Source organism: Microchirus variegatus, assembly GCF_963457635.1.
Source record: "Microchirus variegatus genome assembly, chromosome: 4".
In the NCBI taxonomy this organism is placed as follows: domain Eukaryota; kingdom Metazoa; phylum Chordata; class Actinopteri; order Pleuronectiformes; family Soleidae; genus Microchirus; species Microchirus variegatus.
Window position 1 is genome coordinate 26,944,177 of NC_139805.1, and position 25,327 is coordinate 26,969,503.

The 25,327-nt window shown below is 43.5% G+C and overlaps 1 protein-coding gene across 1 annotated transcript; it reads left to right on the plus strand.

The window, feature by feature from the left end:
- Positions 1–329: 329 nt before the first annotated feature.
- aspm (assembly factor for spindle microtubules) lies at positions 330–24,624 on the plus strand (the record flags this gene model as incomplete). The annotated part of the gene is made up of 27 exons (XM_083888268.1): positions 330–605; positions 1,736–1,879; positions 2,628–4,311; positions 4,961–5,056; positions 5,138–5,236; positions 5,349–5,495; positions 5,857–6,096; positions 6,189–6,256; positions 6,360–6,501; positions 8,740–8,870; positions 9,142–9,317; positions 12,462–12,607; positions 12,708–12,793; positions 12,892–13,104; positions 13,572–13,776; positions 13,891–14,039; positions 14,341–14,469; positions 14,648–14,788; positions 15,046–18,759; positions 20,731–20,982; positions 21,128–21,277; positions 21,401–21,592; positions 21,777–21,969; positions 22,298–22,452; positions 23,700–23,876; positions 24,254–24,426; positions 24,522–24,624. 27 exons carry the CDS (start codon positions 330–332, stop codon positions 24,622–24,624), a joined length of 9,381 nt encoding a protein of 3,126 aa, XP_083744394.1.
- Positions 24,625–25,327: the final 703 nt, after the last annotated feature.

Below are 25,327 nucleotides of genomic sequence, written 5' to 3' on the forward strand. Positions count from 1 at the left end.
GAGCTCTGATTGGCCCGCGACGGTGTATTCATACGGTTTCGACGTGTTCTCTCTCCCATTGGACAAGCCGCAACAGTTCCTCGCGTGTGATTGGCTGATTACGCGACACGGACCGAATTTCAAACCGTGTGTCTCAGTGTTGTTGAAGGAAGCGTGTGTAACGTCTGATAGTTGTTTCGATGGATCGAATTGTTCTGAGCGGTCTACTCGTCGCTTGTTGCCGCACCGCGCCCGCAAACACATGGCTCGTTTAAGCGTTTAGAAGCGAAAAAAAACTAACTTAGCTTAGCTTTAAAAGGCTAGCTTAGCCTTTTTTTTTAACCAATACAATGGCCGAAACGTGGACTTCGACACGGAAAGGATTTGTAGACTTCAGTCCAGGACTTAGAGACGACACTGACAAGGAGAACAATGTCCCGGTGTTGAGCTTGGTCCAGTTTTCTAAAGCTCCGTTCGTCACATTTGGGACATTAAAGTTGGGAACGTCCAAGTCGGCTGTTCTGCGGATTGAGAATCCCGCTGAAGACGTGGAAGCAGAGGTGTCTGTTGAGAAGATCCCCTCATGTAAAGGCTTTTCTGTGGACCACAAAACCTTCACCGTTCAGGTATGTTCTCATGTTAAAGGACTTTACACTGGGCTGTATACTGTGTGTGTGTGTAAACCTAAATATGTATATAGTTGGTTGGTCCACACGTTGCCTTGTGTGTTTTGTGTGTGTACCCATATTTTACTAATGTTGTGGGGACAAAAAGCAAGTCTCCATAATGTAAATCAGGGGTGTCAAACGGGTTACCCTCAAAGGGCCAGATGCAACTGTCATACAGAATAAATGTTACTAAATGTAACCAAATATAATGTTAAATAAAGTTGCATATTGCTAAATAACTTTCTGTATTTATTACTTATTCAATTTCACTCGTCGCGTGATGCATATACAATGATACACTGCGATCTGGCGGCGGTGCCGTCACTTTGCGGGTAACGCAATCGCCATGCATTGTGGGAAATGTTTATGTCAATGCATGCCTTAAAGCAGCATATACTTATTTTAGCACAGATTTTTAAGACCAATTGATCACTCGCGTCATAAAATGACGTGGCGGGCCACATTTGGTCCCCGGGCCTTGAGTTTGACACATGTGATGTAAATGACTATATTTTAAGGTGAAGCAATGTTTTAAGGTTAGGTTGAGGGTGGGGTAAGGGTTAGGATTAGGAAATCCAGGAAATGAATGTACACTATGTACATTGACTGTTCAAAAGTTTGGGGTCACCTATACAATTTTGTTTGTGTTTTCCATTAAAAGTCACACTTTTATTCATCAAAAGAGTTGCAAATAGGATAGTCGTTTACCACATTAACAATGTATAGAGTGTATTTCTGAATCATTTAATGTTATATTAATTGAAGGAAAAAGTGCTTTTCCTCAAAAAAAAAAAGGGGATTGCTAACCTTTGAACTTTTTTTTATATATATTTTTTGGGCCTTTTTGCCTTTAATGTGGCATAGTATAGGCAGAGAGATGGGGAATGACACGCAGGAGAGACCGCTAGGTGCGGGATTTGAACCAGGGTCGCCTGCAGCGAGGACTACAGCCTCAGCATATGGGGCAGGTGCTCTACCAACTGAGCCACCGCTGCCCCACCTTTGAATTTTTTTATGGTAGTTTACGTCAAAGCAATGTCCCCTGAAGTCATGCAAACCTCACGTGTGTGTGTTTTGTGTGTGCACAGCCTGAAGGCTCTTTCAGTCTGACATTAACATGGACTCCAGCAGAAGAAGGTGGAATCAGAGAGCTCATCACGTTCAATGCCAATGGAGTCCTCAAGCACCAGGCCGTTTTGCTGGGCCGAGCAGAAGCACCGAAAAAGAAGAAGGTAAGCTGGATATGAAGGATGGGGAACCACAGGGTAGTAACCCAGATCGCTTATGATATGATAAGAGCTGCAACTGACGTTTTTTCACAATTCACTGTCAATATGAGCTGTTAACCGTTAGGCAGGCGAGTTTAGGGATTCAAATCTAGAGCTGCAACTTATCATTATTTTCGTAATTGAGTCATCTGTCGATTTATATATTTTCTCAATTAGTTGGTACATAAAGTGTGAGAAAACATTGATCATTGTTTGTCAAACCTGGAAATGATGATTTTCTCAAATGTCTTCATTTGAACCAAAAATTATTCAGTTTTTAATGATTTCGTTACGTGGAGCAACGAAAAGTGAAGAAAATATTCACATTTTAAGAAGCTGGAACAATCAGAAATCTTGTTTTAATCAAGATTCAAACAGTTTCATCGATTATCAAAAGAGTTTATTTGGTAATCGAGTAATTGTTTTGTTATTTGTTCCTATCTGTCTATGTAATTGCCATCACAACTTCATAAAGGCCATGATTATTTGACAATTAGTTACAAGGTTACCATAAACTATTTTAATTTGTCTGTTTAAGAGAATTTGTTCAATAATTTTTTTGCATGGTGCTAAATTTCCCTAAGGTTTGATGAACTACTTTTGATTCTGCCACCACATCTTCATTTTTGTTTAGATCTGTGGATTCTCTGGCATATCACACACATGCCACTCCTTTATTTCCCTTTCATGTTTTGGTGCCTGTGTGTTTCAGAAAAGCTTGTGGGACACGATCAAAAACAAACGGGAGGGTGGAAACATTGCTGGCCCTCAGGGGAAAAAACTCAAGCACCCCTCGAAGATGGTCGCCAATAAAACCTTCCAGGTGCCGCGACAACCGCAGTATAAACGGGACAAGCCGTGCAGTCCTCTGTCTTCACTCAATGAGGGCAAAGGCAACCGAAGGAGGTCGCTCAAGAAGGAGAAAGAGCAGAAGGCTTTAAATCACAGTCTGGCTTTGTCAGACCAGGAGAACGTTTATCACAATCAGAGGAACTCTCCTGTCGTCTTACTCGTCCCCGCTGCGAAGCTGATGGACTCTGACTGCGCGTCTGCTCTTCCGGACGTCTCGGTGATCAAACCTGAAAACAAAGATCTTGATAAAATACTTAATGCGACGATCTCGCCAATCGGAACGCCAGAGAACTTTAAGAAAATCATGCCTCGTATTCAGTCAGAAAATTTAGCTCGAACCTCGGTTCTTTCTTTAGAAGACGCACTGGCGATCATTGGCTCTGATCTGAGCCAAATCAACACCAGTCCTCGAGGTGCTGGGTCTGATTTTTCAAAAACGTTGGACAGCCCGGAGCTGCCCAAGTCAAATGAGTTACGACCAGAAGTCGTGCCTCATGTTCTGTCAGTTAGTCCAGCTCCTGCTACAGTGATGTCTCCCGCTCATGTTGGTCGTGCTAACATTGAATTGAGTAGAACCTCGCTTCTTTCTTTAGAAGACGCACTCGCCATCGTTTGCACCGATCTGAGCCAAGTGAACACCAGTTCTTTTTGTGATTTTTCCGATTCACTGGAATCAAAGAACGGGAGTAGTGGCTCTGGAACTGACAGAAACGGCCTCAGACCATTACCCGACAGCCCAGAGCTGTTTGAGTCAAACGAGCCCAGGCTGACTTTCTTTGTCAGCCAAAAGGTTGTTGTGAGCGAGGCTGTCGCTCCAGCGGAGGAGGATGCACGTTTGACTGAAATTGTCAAAAAGTCCTCATTTACCTCTGCCACAGTGATCAAGAGCAAAGCCCCGGTGAAGGAAAACAGTTTGAGTGGAAGGAAAATAAAGAAGATGAGGCGGAGGCTCTTGGAGAAAACACTGGAGCTGTCTGACTGCAGCTGTCAGTCTGAATCGCTGACTCCAAATCTCCCCGTGATCGATCCGGACGCGGGAAGTAAGGGAACGCTGAACTCGTCTGTGACCAGTCACCCGTGTGATGACACTCGTGAAGTGCTGGGGTTCACCTCTTCCAGCCCGAGTCCATGCACCCATCATCGTCCACCTCCACCCGTCACCTTCCCCCTCTCCTCCTCTCCACCTGTGGCTCCCACTCACCTTTCTTTCTCCATCACCTCTGCGTCGCCCCGTGGCTCACCCTCTCCCCTTCGCTTCGGCCTCCTGTCGAAGCCGAGCGCGTTTGAGCAGTGTCCGGCCGTTTCGGTGCTTGTGGATGGGAAAGACTCCTTTCCCATCCACAAGGCCGCGGCGAGCAAGAAGAGGAAGAGCGAGGAGTATTTGAAAAGCGACGCTAGGCGAGAGAAAGCCGTGGAAAGCGAGCGGGTCAAAAGGAGCAAAGTGGTGGTGGCGGTCAGCAAAACGGAGGCCTCGAAAACAGAGGCCTCGAGATCGGTGCAGGAGCGCAGAGGGGCGTCGCAGAGGCAGCAGCCGAGAACAGCAGGTGAGACTTTACATCACATTGCTGCCGTTTCATATCACCTGTGTATTAAATATCCCGTGAACAATGATTACCCAGTCCACCAGGCCTACGACTAACGATTATTTCCATTATGGATTATTAACTAATTACTTTTTGTGAAAAATGACACCGGATAATGCATGACAATGAGATGTGTCTCAATGAGATTGTATGTTAATAAATGAAGGTTGAATTAAAATATATATAGATATAAAAGAAACTCTATCCATCCATCATCTACTGCTTTATCCTCCACACGAGGGTAGAGGGGCCGGCTCATTTAGGGCGAAAGGCGAGGTACAACCTGGACTCAGCTGCTATTTTATTGGTTAAAACTAACGCAGTGCAGTCTAATGCACTTTATTTATATAAATGCATGTAGGTTAAATACTCAATACCTCAATTTATAATGCAATATAGCTCAGCAGCACAGTTTGCAGCATCAGAAATGATTTAAATTTCATCACACAAAACCCATTTGACTGTTGACGGTACTCGGTTAGAATTTAATGAATTATTGCAAATTAAATCACAATATTTATATACGCAATTGGTTGTTTTTCATTGTGAAATCTTGTAATTATTTATATTCATTTTACAATTTTTACCATTGACTATTGCTTTCTTTCAGGGTCGGTGCGCTCATTAACGTCATCCTCTCTGAATAGCACAAGGTCTGCAGTTCCAGTCCATAAAAAGCAGCCAACCTCCAAATACGGCTCGAGAGGTACGTTTACGTCTAAGTCGATCATATGCTCTGTCCAATGTAAAGGGTAACAAAGTCCAAAATGACTTCTCTGTTGTACAGGAGCTGCACCATCTCTGAGGTCTGCTTCATCTGTGAGGACAGCAAAAGTCATTGCTGTAGCTCAGTCAAAGCTGACCTTCATTAAACCAACACAAACAGGTATTTTGATGTTGGGACTTCACGACGTGGGCTTTTTAATTTAATGTGTGTGGAGGGGTATTTCAGTTTTGTGTGTATATATAAAAAAAATCCTTCTTCCACGTTCTTTCAGCCATACCGAGGCACCCGATGCCATTCGCCGCAAAGAACATGTTCTATGACGAGAGGTGGATTGAAAAGCAGGAGAGGGGATTCACATGGTGGATCAACTACGTTCTAACCCCAGATGACTTCAAAGTCAACACTGAAGTCACTAAAGGTAGAAATCCGCCCGATCCACTGTTATCACGTTACGTCTTGTTGTCCTTCTGTGGTGACAATTGTCGCTTATCTTTGTGAACTAACTCCCACTATTCTCTTTTTACCGAAATCTTCTGTCAAAAGTTCACACCTCATCCAAACTGCTGAGCTCAAACAACCGGTTGCTTTTGCATATATAACTCAGCTTAAAATCCCAGTGCGATCAACTTTGTTTTATGTTCTTGTTGTTTTTCCTTTCCCTGGATGTTTTTAAATGTGCGATAGAAAAATGTTGCAATAGATTTTCTTACAAACTCTGCAATATATTGTGGACTCTGGACTCGGCTTTTTAACATCTTAATACCGTTTGTCTCGTGTAGTGAGTGCTGTATCTCTTGCCATGGGCAATGATAACACCTTCAGCATACCTAAAGCTCCCACCAAAGAGGAGATGTCATTCAGCACCTACACAGCCCGAAGGAAGCTGAACCGCCTCCGTCGTTCTGCCTGCCAGCTCTTCACATCTGAAGCCATGGTGAAGGCCATTCAGAGGCTGGAGCTGGAGGTGGAGGCCAGGCGGCTGCTTGTCCGGAAAGACCGCCATCTTTGGAAGGACATAGGTGAAATATAAAAGCTGTCTGTGTTGGATCTTAAATGCCCAGATCGGCCCGAACGATTGCATTAATTACACTTCTCTTGTTGAAATTTTCAGGTGAACGCAGGAAAGTTCTTGACTGGCTTCTCTCCTACAATCCGCTGTGGTTACGGATAGGCCTGGAGGTATTCCGATACGTTTTCTTCTTTCTTTCCGTTTTCTTCAGCTTTTTTTAAAACAAAGTTCCCTTGACCGTTCCTGCTAAAACAACATTATACCTGCGTGCAGACAATCTTCGGAGAGTTGATCTCACTCGAGAGCAACAACGATACCTTGGGTTTGGCCATGTTCGTCCTCCAGCGGCTGCTCTGGAACCCAGATATCGCTGCCGAGTTCAGACACCCCAAAGTGCCCAACCTTTACAAAGACGGTAATTTACCAGCTCTAATAACTGTGTTGCCTCAAATGAAGAATCTGTGTTGTGGTGGAGGGTTTCTTTTGCAGCTGCATGTGATATATTTAAGTGAGTTATCGCATCAGTTACCAACAGCAACATGAGTCACTTTTGCATGAACCAAACATGACAAATGAAGATGTTCGCATTGCTTTTGAGTAGAGCTGCAACTCACGATTTTAACGATAAAGTATAAAAATATCTGTCAATTATTTTCTCGATTAATCGATGAATCGTTTGGCCCATGAAATGTCAGAAAATGTTAAAAAACGCTGATCAGTGTTTGTCAAAGCTGGAAATGACGATGTTCTCGGAAGTCTTGTTTTGTTTACAAACCAAAATGAGTTTTAATGATTTTTTTGTTATGTGGAGCAAGAAAATATTCACATTTAAGAAGCTAAAACAATCAGAAATCTTGTTTTAATCATGATAAAAGCTTCAAACCGATTATCGATTATCAAAATAGTTGGCGATAATTTAGCAATCGATTAATAATCGATTCATCGATTATTCGTTTTAGCTCAACTTTTGAGACAGATCGAGAAAACGTCCGTTTAATGATATTGCCATTCTACCATTAATTAGTTGACGATAAAAAAGATAACTAATCAATAGCATTTTATAGTAGACATCTCAAACACCAGGCAAGGTTTTTTGAAGACTAAGGTTCTAACTATTATTATTGCACCTCCTAGGAATTAATTAAGGGCTTACATTGTTTATCCTTGACTTAATTCAGGGTTCCCACGGGTCCTTGGAATCCTTGAAAATGTGGGAATTTGGGGAAAAAAATGTTAAGTTGATATTTAAAGGTCCCCCATTGTGCAAAATCAACTTTTTAATCTTTTAGTACTTATATTTGGGACTCAGTGGGCCATACCAGTCCCCAAAATGTGAAAAAACAAGACTCAGTCATGTTTTAGTGGTTCCACTTTGTGTAAGTATAGGTGATAAAACACGCGATGTTTACACCTCCCGACCAAGTGACGACAGTCACCGTGAATGTTGGCACCCGGCCAGGCAGAGTACTTCACAGCTCCACCGTAGCTCCCCCTTGTCCCTGTGAAATACGAGACTGCAGGCGAGGGAGGAAGAGCGGAGCACAGTGTTTTACACAAACTTCCAGCCTCAGAGGACTTGTGTGTCCAGTGGATATATTTTATTTATGAAAATAATTTTCACAAGCTTCACAAGCCCTTTGTTGTTGATGGTGTGTGTAAATTCCTATGCTGGAGGGACACCTTGAACGCACCAGTTACGTGCCTGCGGTTAGCGAGTGGCGTGTGGATCGGTGATATGAGGAGCACGCGTTTGAAAGCACTGCAGAAAGATGTAGATGTTGTCCTACATTTCTTCTCAACCAAAGGCTTCCTTTCTGCCGTGTTTCCAGTTCTCTCCTCGTGTTGTTGATCCACACACCAGTTGGAGCCGCAGTTACACTGGTGCGTTCAGGGTCTTTTTCTAGCATGGGAATTTATATACACGCCGCGCTGCGCGGCGCATTAATCGTTTTTTTCCTTTTCATTTTTTTTATGATCGCAAGAAGCCAAAATTGTGGTCACTCTATGCATTACGGTGAAACGCAGTAACAACGGGTAAACGGACATTACTATGGGGTATATGGAGCGGGGGTTGTGACGACGCTGCATGACAATAGGTGATAAGTGCCGACACTCCCCTGGAAGCAGTGGATGTGTACCTGGGTCCCATTCACATGTAAATGATCAGGCACAAAACCGAGCGTTCTGAAAAAGGCTGTTTTGGCAGAGTTATTGAACTGCTATTGTGCTTCATCCTTATGATATTTTGACTAAAGCATGACACAGACATGTTCATTAGGGCACCAGGACCTAGTTTAACTTGGGTTAATGGGGTATAATATGGGACCTTTAAGTAAATGTCTCCTGCCGCTGATGTTTCCCTGTATGGGTTGCTCAAGATCCAGGGACAATCACTGGAAAGTTCTTGAAAAGTCCTTGAATTTGATGTCAATCAAGGTGTGGGAACCCTTTTAATTTTATACCAGACATTTGACTGTACTTCTGAAGTCTGTGGTTTAGCCCACATTGGCAAAATGTAAATGTGGCATCAAGAGCTCAAGTACCTAAATAAGCAAATAGAAAGTGCTTTGTAGTAGAACAAGGAAATATTATTTGTGTCATGTTTCAGAAAGGTGGACTCATTGTTAATATCTGTTCACATTGTCTGCGTTAGGCCACGAGGAGGCGCTGTCTCGCTTCACGCTGAAGAAGCTGCTCCTGCTGGTGTGTTTCCTGGACAAGGCCAAAGAGTCTAGGCTGATTGAGCACGACCCCTGTCTGTTCTGCGTGGATGCAGAGTTCAAGGTAGACCAAAGCCTCCGTGTGACAATGGCAAACATTTAATAATATTAGATGTTTAAAAAGGACTGGGTGGGTGTGGTGATTCACACTGGACAGCCAGGCCTGAAGAACATGCTCCGTTTGAGCTCTGAATCTTCCTCCTGTGCTGACCTAGCATACAGTCATTAAAGGTTTTATATATATATATATATATATATATATAGGAGATAATTAAGAGATATGCAACACGTGCCATGCTCTGTGCTTTTTCTAATACATCTTCTTCATTGAACAGACCAGCAAAGACCTGCTCCTGGCGTTCTCCAGGGACTTCCTGAGCGGAGAGGGAATCCTCTCAAGGCACCTCGGCTACCTGGGATTACCCGTCTCTCACACTCAGAAGCCCCTGGACGAGTTCAACTTCGCTGTGAAGAATTTGGCTGTCGACTTGAAATGTGGGATTCGCTTAGTGTGAGTGAGACGTGATTTTAATGTGATGCTTTGATCCCTGTAGGGTATTTGTGTTTATCTCCGAGGTCGGGCCCAGCCGTACGGCAGTGTTGGCATGCGTTTGTTGATGAAATGTAATTCAGTCTCTCGTCCATCTGTGTGTGATTTGTCCTTTTAAAGCTCATTATTGTGCATTTCTTCCTTTTATTGCACATACAGGCTAAACAAATGTGTCCAGCCATGGCAAAAGGGTTCACAATTCTCCTTTGGGACATTTGGAGTTATTTATCATTATCATTATCATTCTGAAAGTGTGATTTCTAAGCTTTCCAACAATGTCAAACACATGTCCATCTGATCATTTTTGAAGAAGATGTGGCCATTTGAATGTAGGCACTCCTCAAACTGCTTTAGGGAGAAATTCAGCCTGAAAGATTTCGACCTTCTTGAGGAGCCAGGCCAATAGCTGCTCATTTGCATCACATTAACATGGTCACAACCCCCCACCCAGTCTAGCTGTCAGTGACATCTGATGTCTGTTAGCCCACAGGACAGAAACAGTGTAGCAGTTTGAAAACAAAGGAATGAATGTAGTTCATGTCAATGTAGTGTTATTTGCTGTAAGTACTTCAGTGGACTGATAAGAATCCGAATTTACTTTATTGATCTCCAGAGGGAAATTCTTCTGTTACAAAAAGCACTTGAATAAAAATGAGAAACAAGAAAGGTGAAAGATCACAGTTGACATGCGGGCTAAATGGTGACATCACAAGCACACCCTCTTCTGCTTACTCTTCTGTGCTGTAACCTTTGGTGCTGGGCATGTGAAGTCTTTTGCCTCATCAGAACAGAAAGGCCTGATTTGTTCAAAAAGATACGTCTGCCTGTCCATGGTCAGTCCAGGTGGGGCCAGGACGGGAAGACTGTCAACAGGGGGCAGAACTCCTGGGTTGCGCAGTAGCTGAAACTCGATAGGCTCTGCATCACTGTGAGTTTGAGCAAGCACCAAACCTGGTCTGTTGGCATCAAAGCTGTGACAGAATAGAAGCACACAACAGGATATTTAAAACATGGCTCACTGTTCACATGGAACACTATCGTGTCCATTCGTGATTTTTTTATTCATAAAATGCAGAATTTTGAATATAAATACCTAAAGTGCTGATAACTCTTGATCTGTGGGAGCTTTCGAAAGTAGGGACTGCCAGTCGATGGTCTTTACTATCACACTGCCATCTGCCGTTCCAACAAGCTGCGGAATATTGAGGCGACTTTCAGGAGAGCTGTGTTCCACTACCTGAGAGTGACAGAGTTGACAGCAAGAACCACAATGAAAATAATTATTTTACTTTTCCCAAAAAAAAAAATCACATTTTACAGATTACATATTGCAGTCTTTATAAGCATTTGGCTATTGTATAGAAATCAATTTATACACATACCAAGAGCCTTAGCCGACCTCATTAAAGACAACACACTGAGGCCTTGGACACATGGGTTGGCAGCAACTTCACATGCCAATCCTTATGCCCAGGATTCTGAAAAAAAATAACAAAATACTTGTTTCAGATCATGGTTCATGTTAACAGGCACTTTATCACTGAATCAGTATAGATTGATCAGTAGTATTGCTTGAATTATGTGTGAATGCCACACCTTTGTGTGCATGAATTGCACATGTAATTAACACGTTCATCACACATTGTGTTAATCATGTGTGATTCATGCATGCAAAGGTGTGGCATTCACACATCATTCAATGCAATGTTAGGTTTCGAACATGGGAGTTTCGTCTCAAAGCATTTGAATTATCAAACTGAACCTGTGGGTGTACAAAATCGGGCCGTGACATGCTCCTCTTACGGCTTATAATACGCTCATCTGACCGAACACAAGTTTCGATGTGCGCATCATTCTCATTGTAATAATACAGTATCGAGCTAGCGAGCTAAGCAAGCATAGCTAATAACAATGTAGCCAAACGTGGTTATGAAACGCACAGTGGATTATTAAAAGACAGCGTCCCTATGTGCGTCTGTATGTGACTTTGAATGAACACTAACATAACAGATTAACAAAGTTAATGAAAACTCACCCCATAAGAAACTGAAAGGTATTCCGGCAGACTTCAGTGCCTCCGATCAGATAAGAGGTCCGGGCGTGCTTCCTTTTCGTCAGTTTTACGTTTGTGCACCTCCAAAAGTCCAATTAGATAGGAGATAGAGCGGTGTTGGTGTCACGTCATCATCTCAGACAACTGCCGTGTGTGTCCTGCTCTCTTTCAGCCGTGGAATAATCCATCTGTTTGTTGTTTTTGTGACGATGAAGTCTGCTAACACGTTAGCATAAAGATCGCTAGCTTAAAATGCTAACAGTCCACACACAGCCGTCTCTGTGCTTTCGCTGTCCTTGTGAAGAAGCTGCTCAGCCACAGCTGACTTATTGTCCTGTTCTCTTTGCCTTCCTTTGTCAAACAAAGCTTTGATGATGACTGCTTTGATGATAATCGCCCTTTAATTTCGTACTGCACACACACTGCACACATTACATACATTCGACACGCTCTCTCTCTCTCTCTCTCTCGCTCTCTGAGTGAGAGCTGCATATTAATTAGCCATGTGTATTCTCCGTGATCGTCAGCTGATTGGCTGAAAAAGCAACAAAGGCTCTGGAATGTGAGATCGTCACACCCAAACTAGGAGTGATTCACAGCGACAAAACAACCTTAATTCAAACACAAAGTTTATGGTTTTAAGACCCACAATACTGTGATTTGAAGCAGGTAGTGGCTTCTTCAAAACTTCAACTTGTGTAATTTTGAAAAAAACGCAAATCCCTAATTTTGAAAAAAAACAACGTTTTCCTGTTTTTCTCGTTTTGCGCTCGGCCGACTTGTTCCCGCTTGGTCCGTGGCGGGTCACAAATATTGTCACAGACCCAAGAAACTCTTGTAAATTTTCTTGTTTTTAGGATTATTAATAATTTAAGACAAACAGACATATTTTAATGTGAAATAAACAAAAACAAGTTGGTAACATAATCTAATCCTTTTTATTTCACTGGAAGGGTCATTTGTCATTTTTATTCATCGTCAACTTCATTTCCAGAACATCAATTATATCACTCTAATTATATTATAACACCTATATGTCCCTTTCCTCTCAGGCGTGTGATGGAGCTCCTCACCCAGGACTGGAGTTTGTCGACAAAGCTCCGGCTGCCGGCCATAAGCCGCTTGCAGAAGGTCCACAATGCCGATATTGCTCTGCAAATTGTCAAAAGCAAAGGGGTCGACCTAAAGGATGAACAAGGTAGTTATACATTTCCTCATAAGCAAAGAACAAAAGCAGAACCTTTTTTATTTCACCAACTTGGTGCCACTGTACCAAACTTTGTGTCTTATATTTACAGGCTCCATTATAGAGTCCAGAGACATCGTGGATGGACACAGAGAGAAGACATTGAGCCTCTTATGGAAAATCATCTTTGCGTTTCATGTGCGTATCCAACCAAATCTCATAATTTTCATTTATTTATTTATTTTTAATTCCATGAAAGGATTTGATTAATGTACAATTATTAATGATCTGTTAAGGTGGAGGTGATTCTGGATGAAGACCAGCTCAGGGAGGAGATTGGATTCTTGAAGAGAACCTTGAGGACCAAACGGAGGCTTGATTCTCTGAGGTCCGACCGGGGAATTCAGCCGAGTCCTGTAAAGACCAGGGCGCCGTATGAACACAGCAGCACCAAGATTACACTGCTTATGGACTGGACTCGTGCCGTGTGTGACTTCTACAATCTGAAGGTGAGTCATTTCCAAATTGTATTTGTATAGTGCTGCAAAATGTACATTATCTCAAGGCACTGGGCACTTAGGAGTTTTAGTTGTTACATTGGTCTTGCATATGCTTCCTTGTTCGACCCGATGGACTTTTCACTGACTGGATTCAAAGGATTTAATGTCATAGAAGTTGGTGCTTTCTTCTTCTGCTAAATCACTGCCAGCAGAAAATACCGTTTTCATACTTTGTCTCATAAGCCACCCAAGTTATTAATATGATTGATTTAGGGAATGTAGGCCCTTAACAGTGTAATAGAAAATATAATCAATCAGTAGTCCCATGAATGTCAAGAAATTTTGAACGATTATTGTATGCATACTATAATAAGATCCATTACATTTCTGAATTGACACCAGCACACAGCCTAACACCGAACCTCGATTTAAATGGTAATTTTCTTTAAATTAAAGTGTGTTTTGTGTCTTCACAGGTGGAGAACTTCACCGTGACGTTCTCAGATGGCCGCGTCCTCTGCTATCTCATCCACCGCTACCACCCAGTTCTCCTGCCTGAGGAGGCTATCGGTCACAGCACCACACAGACCGTCGAGTGCTCGACGAGGGGACGCCTGGAACTCGACTGCTCAGCAAGCGACTCAGACAGTGACTCTGACTCGATATCATACAGCCTGAATGGTACATGTATGCTTTGTGCTGTGTGCAACTGTCTGTTTGGATTTATATACATTTATATTAGAATTTGGAGAGATATTACTTGTAACAGCATACGTGTTTATTTTGTATGAACAGGCCCAGATTCTCCATCAGTAGAATTTAAAGAGCTACTAGAAAACGAGAGAAACAACTTTAAGCTGGTGAACACTGCCGTGTCTTTTCTGGGCGGAGTCCCCGCCATGATCAATCCAGCGGACATGTCCAACACCATCCCCAATGAGAAGGTGAGAGCAGATGAGACGATTCTCTACACACAGTTTAATATTCAGCCCATTTTAGAGAAGTTATAGATTCCCTGATGAATCAATTCAACCATACTATGAATATCTGTATACATGCCATGATCGAACTTAAATCACAAAGCGTACAGCCAAGAAACATTGATTGACTGTGTGATTGTGCATTATACAAAGTTTTCCCGCTGTATTTGTTCTGTCAATTGATTTTTGGTGAATTGAGTTAAAAAAACAATCTGCCAAGACCTCGGTAAAAAAAGACACTTCCTTCACATGTGTTTGTTTCCAGGTTGTGATGTCTTACCTGACCTTCTTATGTGCCCGTCTGCTGGACCTGCGAAACGAAACCCGTGCAGCTCGGGTCATACAGGGGGCCTGGAGGAAGTACAGGTTAAAGAAAGATCTAGAGCTCTACAAGGTGAGTCCACAGCAAAGTGGTTTCGGTTTATTTACAACTATCTGATTCAATTTTGTCAATATTTGATGGACAAGGAATAAGCTAAGACACTTGCGATGTGCTATGTGTCACTTTGTGGTGGGTGTAAGATAGAGCCCAGAGTAATTAACTTCTGTCTTTTACTTTTAATTATCTGCAGAAGCGCAGAGCTGTAATGCAGAATCGAGCATCGATTATCATCCAATCAGTCTGGAGGGGTTATGTAGCCCGCAACAGGCTGAGGCTGAAGAAAGAGGCTCAACTCCGGGCTCTGCAGTATGAGGCGGCAACTGTCATACAGGTAGGTTTTTCTTTTTCCTATATGCATGGGTGGGAAACGTTCCTTCAGAAAAATGTAAATGACCAAGATATTCATGATCTATCAGAGTTTTTGACTTGGTGTTTCATCCCAATAAATTGAATATGAAAATAATCATCCATAACAGATAATGCTGTAGAAATGAAAGATGCATTTCCTCATCATTTTTAGGTGTTCTTTTCTTTATTTAGTGCTAATTATAAATGCACAACTCACATTCATGGTTCTTGTCCATGCAGGCGCAATGGAGGATGCATTCAACTATGAGGGCTTACCAACGCCTCAGATACTACACTATTATTGTCCAAGCACAATGGCGTATGAGGAGCGCTGCTGTTGCTTATGGAAGGATCTACTCTGCGGCAACAGTCCTTCAGGCACACTGGCGGGCACTGGTTCTTGCCAGGAGAGATCGGGAACGTTATCTCTCCCTTAAAACTGCAGTGATGAAATTACAGAGCGGGTACAGAAGATGGAAGGCCCAGAAAACACAGGGGGAAAACCATGCTGCTAAAGTGATCCAAGGTGTGTTTAGGAAGTGGCACCAGGAAAGAACGGCCAAAAGAAGTGCTGCTGCTGTAAGGATTCAGTCTTGGTACAGAATGCACACATGTCTCAATCAATACAGATGGATCAAAAGAAGCACTGTACTCATTCAAGCTCAGTACAGAGGTCACGTACAGAGGTGCCACTTTAAGATGTTGAAGCTACAGCACCACTCGGCTGTTATCATCCAGAGTACCTTCAGAGGGCACACAGTCAGGAAACGGGTGACAAGGATGAGAAGTGCTGCAGTCATAATTCAGTGCTGGTTCAGGGCCTCTGTGTCAAGAGACATGGAGAGATTACAGTTTGTGAGGATGAGATGCGCCGCTGTTACCATTCAGGCAGCTTATCGTGGAAAAGTGGCCCGAGAGTTTGTGAAAAAACAGCAGAAGGCGGCAACGGTAATCCAGGCAGTTTATAGGAGGTACACTGTTCAAAGCCGCTACCTTGCCATGAGAAAAGCTGCAGCTATGATTCAGCAAAAGTACAGAGCCTCAGTATTGGCTCGTAAAACATTGAAGGATTTCCAGGCTCTTAGGAATGCTGCACTCATTATTCAAGCTAACTGGAGAGGCAGGGCTGTCAGGAAGATGATAGAAAATCGCCGTAAGTGTGCAACTCTGATACAGGCTTACTACCGTCGGCACAAAGCCCAGGCAGAGTACAGGTCAAAGAAAGCAGCAACTGTCGTCATACAACATCAGTACAGAGCTTATGTGGCTGGAAGGGAGATAAGGGAAGAGTTTCTATGCATAAAAGCAGCCTGTGTCACTCTACAAGCTCGATTCAGAGGCATGATAGCTAGGGCAGAGATCAAGAAAAAGCACCAGGCTGCAACTGTCATTCAGTCTACTGTCAGGATGTTTCTTTGTAGGAAACAATATGTTCTCCTTCAAAGTGCATCAATTATTATCCAAAGTAGATACAGGGCTCTTCTGCTTGGCAGATCCCAACAAAATGAGTACAGGGAGCTAAAACAGACCACCATAAAGATTCAAGCCGTCTACCGGGGATTTAGAGTGAGAGCAGACCTAAAGAAGAGGCACAGTGCTGCCACAGCGATCCAAGCTCACTTCAGGATGTACAGAATGCGTATGGCTTACCTTGCCACCAAGTGTGCTGCCATCATTATTCAGGAACACTACAGAGCCAAAATACTCAAAGATCAACAGTTGCAGAGGTACAAAACAATAAAAGCTGCTGCTGTTGTCATCCAGAAAGCTTATCGTGGCCACATGGCCAGGAAGAAAGTTACAGAAATGCACAGAGCTGCTGTTGTCATTCAAAGAAAGTTCTTCACAATCCGAGAAAGAAATAAGTTTCTAGCTATCAAGACGGCAGCATTGGTTTGTCAGCAGAGGTACAGAGCTGTGACCCTTGCAAGAAAAGACCGTCTCGACTATCTGTCAAAGCGCAGGGCGGCCATTTGTCTGCAGGCAGCCTACAGGGGATATAAGGTCAGAAAGCAGGTGCGTATCCAGCACATGGCAGCTGTGACAATTCAGTCTCACTTTCGAAGATTCCAGCAGAGAAAGTTCTACAAGAGGCTATGCTGGGCTGCCAGTGTAGTGAAAACACGTTACAGAGCTACTAAAGAAATGAGATTGGAGATGAACAATCTGAGTGCCAAGAGAAGGGCTGCTGTTGTCTTACAAGCTGCCTACCGTGGAATGAAATGCAGGCAAGTCATCAAACAAAGGAACCAGGCTGTCTGTGTTATCCAAAGAGCTTACAAAGCCTACTGTGAGCGCAGACACTATCTGACTTTAAAATCCTCCATCCTTAAGATTCAACGGAGGTATCGAGCCACTGTGGCAGCAAAGGAACAAAAGCAAAAATACCAGAAAATGCGAAGAGCAGCCATCATTCTTCAGGCAGCCTACAGAGGTGATCAGGTCAGAGAGGAGATTGCTCGTTGGCATCGGGCCGCCACTGTGATTCAATCTGAATTCAGAAAGCACAGAGAGGAAATCAAATTCCAGGCCATGCGACTGTCGGCCATCATCATCCAGAGGTACTACAGGGCCTGGGCTCTTCAGAAGCGAGAAAGACAAAACTTTCTGAAAGTTAGACATTCTGCTATTGTTCTTCAGGCAGCTTTCAGAGGTCAGCTTGTGCGAAACACAATTACCAAGATGCACAAGGCAGCCATTGTCATACAAGCAAACTTCAAGAGACAGAAACAGCAGTCAACCTTCAGGAGACAACGCTGGGCGGCCTGTGTCCTACAGCAGAGGTTCAGGGCTCAGAGACAGAGAGATCTTGAATTAAAACATTATCAGATGTGCCGGAAAGCAGCCATCAAGTTGCAGGCTGCGTATCGTGGTGTGATGACAAGGAGGAACATCAAAAAAAGCCACTCTGCTGCCAGTGTTATCCAGAGAGCTTTCAGGGCCCATTGTGAACGCAGGCATTATCTGACTTTGAAATCCTCCATCCTTACTATTCAACGAAGGTACCGTGCCACTGTAGCTGCAAAAGAACAAAAGCAAGAATATCAGAAAATGCGCAGGGCTGCTGTTGTCCTTCAGGCAGCCTACAGAGGTCGGCAGGTCAGAAAGGAGGTTGCTCGTTGGCATCAAGCTGCAATGGTTATTCAGTCTGAATTCAGAAAGCACAAAGAAGAAGTCAAATTCCAGGCCATGCGACTGTCAGCCATCATCATCCAGAGGTACTACAGGGCCTGGGCTCTTCAGAGGCGAGCCAGAGAAAACTTTCTGAAAGTTAAACATTCTGCCATTGTCCTTCAGGCAGCTTTCAGAGGTCGACATGTGCGAAACACAATTACCAAGATGCAAAAGGCAGCCACTGTCATACAAGCAAACTTCAGGAGACAAAAACAACAGTCAGCCTTTAGGAGACAACGCTGGGCGGCCTGTGTCCTACAGCAGAGGTTCAGGGCTCGGAGACAGAGAGATCTTGAATTAAAACATTATCAGATGTGCCGGAAAGCAGCCATCAAGTTGCAGGCTGCATATCGTGGTGTGATGACAAGGAGGAACATCAAAAAAAGCCACTCTGCTGCCAGTGTTATCCAGAGAGCTTTCAGGGCCCATTGTGAGCGCAGGCATTATCTGACTTTAAAAACCTCCATCCTTGCGATTCAACGGAGGTATCGTGCCACTGTAGCAGCAAAGGAACAAAAGCAAGAATACCAGAAAATGCGCAGGGCTGCTGTTGTCCTTCAGGGAGCCTACAGAGGTTGGCAGGTCAGAAAGGAGGTTGCTCGTTGGCATCAAGCTGCAACTGTTATTCAGTCGGAATTCAGAAAGCACAAAGAAGAAGTCAAATTCCAGGCCATGCGACTGTCAGCCATCATCATCCAGAGGCACTATAGGGCCTGGGCTCTTCAAAAGCGCGAAAGAGAAAACTATCTGAAAGTCAGACATTCTGCTATTGTTCTTCAGGCAGCTTTCAGAGGCCAGTGTGTGCGAAACAACATTTCCAAGATGCACAAGGCAGCCACTGTCATCCAAGCAAATTTCAGGAAACAAACACAACAGTCAACCTTTAGGAGACAACGCTGGGCAGCCTGTGTCTTACAGCAGAGGTTCAGAGCTCATAGACAGAGAGACATTGAAATAAACCATTATCAGATGTGCAGAAACGCAGCCATTGTTTTACAGGCCACATATCGTGGAATGAAAACGAGGAGGAACATCAAACAGAGCCACTCTGCTGCCAGTATTATCCAGAGAGCTTTCAGGGCCCATTGTGAGCGCAGCCACTATCTGACTGTAAAATCCTCCACCCTTACTATTCAACGAAGGTACCGTGCCACTGTAGCTGCAAAAGAACAAAAGCAAGAATATCAGAAAACGCGCAGGGCTGCTGTTGTCCTTCAGGCAGCTTTCAGAGGTCGGCAGGTCAGAAAGAAGGTTGCTCGTTGGCATCAAGCTGCAACTGTTATTCAGTCTGAATTCAAAAAGCACAAAGAAGTAGTCAAATTCCAGGCCATGCGGCTGTCAGCCATCATCATCCAGAGGTACTACAGGGCCTGGGCTCTTCAGAGGCGAGACAGAGAAAACTTTCTGAAAGTTAGACATTCTGCCATTGTTCTTCAGGCAGCTTTCAGAGGTCGGCATGTGCGAAACACAATTACCAAGATGCACAAGGCAGCCACTGTCATCCAAACAAACTTCAAGAGGCATAAAGAGCAGTCAACCTTTAGGAGACAATGCTGGGCAGCCTGTGTCTTACAGCAGAGGTTCAGAGTCCACAGAAAGAGGGACCTTGAAGTCAAACATTATCAGATGTGCAGAAAAGCAGCCATTGTTTTGCAGGCTGCGTATCGTGGAATGAAAACGAGGAGGAACATCAAAGAAAGAGACTCTGCTGCCGGTGCTATTCAGAGAGCTTTCAGGGCTCACTGTGAACACAGGCATTATCTGGTCTTAAAATCCTCCATCCTTACTATTCAACGAAGGTATCGAGCCACTGTAGCAGCAAAAGAACAAAAGCAAAAATATCAGAAAATGTGTAGAGCAGCCCTCATTCTTCAGGCTGTGTACAGAAGTTGGAGAGTCAGAAAGGAGGTTGCTCTTTGGCACCAGGCTGCCATTGTGATCCAGTCTGAATTCAGAAAGCACAAAGAAGAGGTCAAATTCCGGGCCATGCGGCTGTCGGCAATCATCATCCAGAGGCACTATCGCTCCAGTATTATTCAAAGAAAAGAAAGGGAAAACTTTCTTGAAGTCAGACAATCCATCATTGTTCTTCAAGCAGCTTTCAGAGGTCAGCGTGTGCGGAACACTGTTACCAAGATGCACCAGGCAGCTACTGTCATCCAAGCCAACTTCAAGAAACATAAACAGCGGTCATCTTTCAGGAGACAACGCTGGGCAGCTTGTGTCTTACAGCAGAGACTCAGAGCTCAGAGACAGAGAGACCTTGATTTGAAGCATTATCAAGAGGTGAGAAAAGCTGTCATTCATCTACAAGCTGCTTTCCGTGGATTAATATCCAGGAGAATGATCCAACAAAGGCACCGAAATGCTGCAGTGATCCAGAGAGCTTTCAGAGCCCACTGCGAACACAAGCAATATCTGAAATTGAAATCGTCTGTGCTCAATATTCAGCAAAAATACCGGGCAACTGTAGCAGCTAAAGTACAACGAACACAGTATCTGGAAAAGCGCAATGCAGCCATCATTCTTCAAGCAGCACACAGAGGCTGGCAGGCCAGAGTGAGGGTTGCTCGTTGGCATTGGGCCGCCACTGTGATCCAGTCTGAATTCAGAAAACACAGAGAAGAAGTCAAATTCCAGGCCTTGCGGTTATCCGCCATCATCATCCAAAGACACTATCGCTCCCATGTTCTTCAACAATACGAACAAGAAATGTTTCTGAAAAAGAAACAATCCACCATCATCCTTCAGGCTGCGTTCAGAGGTTGGTGTGTCAGGCGGGAAATAAGGCGATTAAATCACAGCGCCGCCGTCATCCAGTCGTGCTGGATAGGCGTAGTGCAGAGGCGTATCTTCCTGAGGAAGAGAGAGGCAGCTGTGACACTTCAGCGCTGGTTTCGGGCAGTGCAGCTTGGCAGAGTGGAGAGGAACAACTACACCCGAACAAGGCAAGCTGCCATCACACTTCAGACGCACTGCCGGGCCTGGAATGCAAGACGACAGGTAAAAGAATGCATTCAAAGTCAATAGCTTGCTAGAATTTTTTTTTCCCACTACTGCCTGTCTGGAAGCAAACAAACTTTTATCAAAATGTGTAAGTGTGCTATAATGGGCTGATCATATAATCCTGTGTGCTATTATATTTCAGGTACTGGAGGCTGCCAAAGCAAAGCGTAGGCTCCGGTTTACATCGGCTGTTTTCCATCATCTCGGCGCCATAAAAATCCAACGAGCTCTGAGAGTTCACTGGGCTTTGGAGTCTGCGAAAAAACAAATCCATTCTGTCATCACCGTACAGGTACAGACGAGCAGTCTTTATCGGTGCAGAGTTATCCCACTGAAAACAACTCTAGTCTTGTGACAAACTTAATGGAAAACCACTCCGTGTTTCTCAAAATGATTCCCTTGTTTTTTTTCACAGCGATGGGTAAGAGCGAGGCAGCAGAGGAGACGGTATTTGGAGGACAGGAGGAAGGTGGTTAGAGCCCAGCGAGCAATCAAGTCCTGGTTAGCCCGTCGCCACAAAGCTGCATCCGTCATCCAGCTGGCCGTCCGGAAATTCCTCCTCCTCAGGCGTCAGAAGAGGGTTCAAGAAGGGATTGTTAAAGCTCAGGTACTGTAGTTGGTGATCACTGGACTTTTTGCAAAATGATCTTGGGTAAACCTAAGAACATGTAATACTGGATGGATGACAATTGAGTGTCCAAGGTCAGGATACTCTAATTAAATTGTCCTACCCATCCTAACGTACTCTGCTCTTGCGTGTACTTTTTTTTCCGTCCTTTTCTTTTCTCCAGGCTCTGTGGAGAGGACACCGCTCCCGCCGACTGAATGACAAGCCTAAGATTGTGAAGCTGAGACACCGTTTACGGCAAATCTCTGCTGCCGTCCGAGAGGAGGACAAACTGTGCAACAAGACGTCGTCTGCACTGGACTACCTCCTTCGATACAAACACTTCTCCTACATTCTAGAGGCGCTGAAAAACCTGGGTATGGATTTATTATTCCTGGGAATTCTGCATTTTATCACAGTACACGCAATATCACAGTACCTCTGGCTTTGACAGCGATTTTGTGTTAGCTTCAAGAAGTTATTGGCTATAGTTTGTTGATTTTTATGTTCAGGACACGGCTAAATCATTAATGTGTGTGAGATTCAAATTGCCTGCGTTGCAAGCCGTAAGAAGGTGGTTAACTTGTGTCAAGTCGAGAGTTAATGTTTTCTAATCATAAATCATAGATGTTCTGTTTCTGTGTGGATAAGACCTAAGATCTGATGCTAACAGATGAGCCTCTGTGTGTGTGTTTGCCTCCACAGAAACTGCCACCAGGCTGTCGCCCAAGTGCTGCGAGCGGCTGGTGGAGAGCGGATCGACCAACGTCATCTTCACGCTCATCCGCTGCTGTAACAGGAGCGTCCCCTGCATGGATGTGATCACCTTCTCCATCCAGATCCTCCTCAACCTGTCTAAGGTACCAGAGCAGCTCTTCTGATAATGTTCCAACAATTTCCAAACATCACTAGCATCTATGCTGGCACCTCCTACTTCTACTATTATTTTTTTAATGTTGTTTTTGCACAAACGAGACCATTTATATCTACATCTGCTGTGACATGAGTTTGAAAACTGAGGGTACTAAATGAATGTCAGCATTCATTCCAGCTTTCAGTATTAAGGTCATTTTTCTGCACAGATGGCAGTGAATCAGTATGAATTCAAGATTTGGTTGTCTGATAACGGCTGATATGAAACATTTCCAGTTAACATGTCGCTGCCCCGTTGATTTATGTTGTATTTGGCACTGCAGTCATGTTTATTTGGACTGATTTTCCTCTTTGCTTTGTGGACTTTGACTGTGTGACTTGCAAAATGATCAACAGCAAAAGGCAAGAGCATGTTACCAGGACAGCCTCTACTTTTTTTTTTGTTTTCTCTGTCCTGGCTGATTTGATTTGTCCAGGGTACCCCGGCTATGGATGGATGGACTGTTATTTTAATCCACTTTTAACAGTGGATAGTAGTGGTATACAGTGCACACTGATAACCCCACACTTTTGAATGCATATGTTGCCTTTTTGAAGCATTTTCAACAGACCCGACAGCACCACCATGTGGTGAATGCAAATGTTACCTGCTGTTGTTTAGGTCTTGCAATCAAAGATCATTCATGGCTTGGGAAACGCTGCCAAGCAGCACTTTCATACACTGCATAGAATATAAAACGGTGCCGTTTGGTGCTCAATGTTACTCAATGTGCTCAACTAAAATACCTCCCTACTTGTTACACAATGGACCTATTTAGCCCGGGCTCTTTCTACAAAGTGGTCAGAGCAAGCCATTTCACATTTTGGAGCAGAATCTTACTGGACAATCTAAATCGCAAAACTGCAATCACATCCTCTCTTGTTTGTCATCCCATCAGAATTTCATTTCCTGACTGATTTCAGTGATTTTGGTGTCAAATTATCTAATTAATGAATCAGAAATCCTTTTTATATCCCCTTCTATTTTCTTTCTTTCACTGAAATCGGCCGAGGAAATGAAATTCTGATGTAAAAGATAGTTGGAAATGTCGCCATTTTGAAATTTACATGGCTAATGGGATTGACCGCTAACAGACTTTCTTTCATCTGTCAGATCTTCTGTCTTCGTCTCACCAACGCCTTGTTCTTTAATTACATATTTGTGCTCGTTTTTCATCTTTTAATTGTCCTTCAGTACCACAAGACGATCGAGGCAGTGTATTCGGTGGAAAACTCGGTGGTGACGCTGCTGGACCTGCTGCAGCGATACCGGGAGAAGGCGGGTGATAAAGTGGCAGAAAAGGGCGGCAGCATCTTCACCAAGGCCTGCTTTCTTCTTGCACTCCTGCTACAAGACAAACAGCGCGCTGCGGTCCGTAACTACGAAACCATGCACACCCAACCTGTTTATTATAACTGAATCAGATGTGTCAGCCATTCTCAAACTCAAGAGTGCTGGGGGCTCACTTTGAAACCTGAAAATCCTCTGAGGCCCAAACCTTAAATATCGGCACGCGAGACTAGATCAACAAATATGGTGACACCTTCTATACTAGGACAGATAAAAGAAGAATAACACATTTAAGTCAGTACGTTTTACAGCAATTAAAAACGTACAATACATTTATTTCTCTATATTTAATGACCTTACATGGCTCACACTTTGGGAATCACCGTTCGTTATGAAATGACATACGAGGACTGGCAGCTTTGTGAATGTAATGCAAATTTAATTTTCACTGTGTTTAGGAGGTGACGAAGCTGCCCAAAGCCTTGGACATGATTCGCAGCATTTATCGCCTCACCGCCCGCAAACACAAGATGGACGCGGAAAGAACCGTCACCAAGCAGAAGATGAACGCTTCGGTCAATGGGAGCTTCTTCGTTCCGGCGACGCCTCGTAAATCACGACCCGCACCGAAGTATGTGTTCTTTATGCGTGTAATAAATGTGTCGGAGATGTACGGATGCATTTGTGTCTCAAAGGTTTCATTTCCATCTTCTTTTTTTTTTTCAGGTTTGCACCAGATTGGGTTCTCAGAAAGGACAAGCTCAAAGACGTGGTGGCTCCTCTCAGGGCCATTCAAATGGTGGCCGAGACATTGTCTGTTGTGTTGTAAATAGATGAGCTCTTAAATATGACATCATCATCTCTTTTTCCTTCTCAGAAAATATCATTTTATGTTTTTGTTTTTTTATATATATATACCATGACATTTCCATGTTGTTTCATGTACATATTAAAATGGATTTGTTTCTTAAACACGTATCGCACTTGTGTGTTTTCTTCATTCTTTGATTCATTTAGAAATCAAGAAGTTTATGATGGTTACTGGAAAATGACTGGATTAGATATCGGGGAAAACAAACCATTTTTTTAATCTGGCTGATGGTAAAAGTTAGATTTTTTTTTTTTAATTTTTGGCTTTTTTGCTTATAGATAAAATGGAATATGAAGTCAAAAGAACCTCTGAATTCTCAATGGTGAACCAATCGTGTTGGCTGAAGCTTATTAAACACTGGCCCTTTCTCAATTTAGAGAGGAGGAAACTGGAGAACCTAGAGAAAACACACAATTTCTGTTGCCATGGAGTAATCCTGTAATTCATTCAAATGTGCTCTCAAACATCAATGCTAATTCATTTCAAACTGCTTTTGTAAATACTGTTAATCGTGTTGTGCAATATGAAAACTGGTCATGTGGGCACACATTCCCAAAGAAACGCTTCCAAATCTTGATGAAAGTCTACCAACAATAGTGGATAAACTAGCACGAAATCCATATTAAAGTGCTGTATATGTATCTGAATATAGTACGTCATC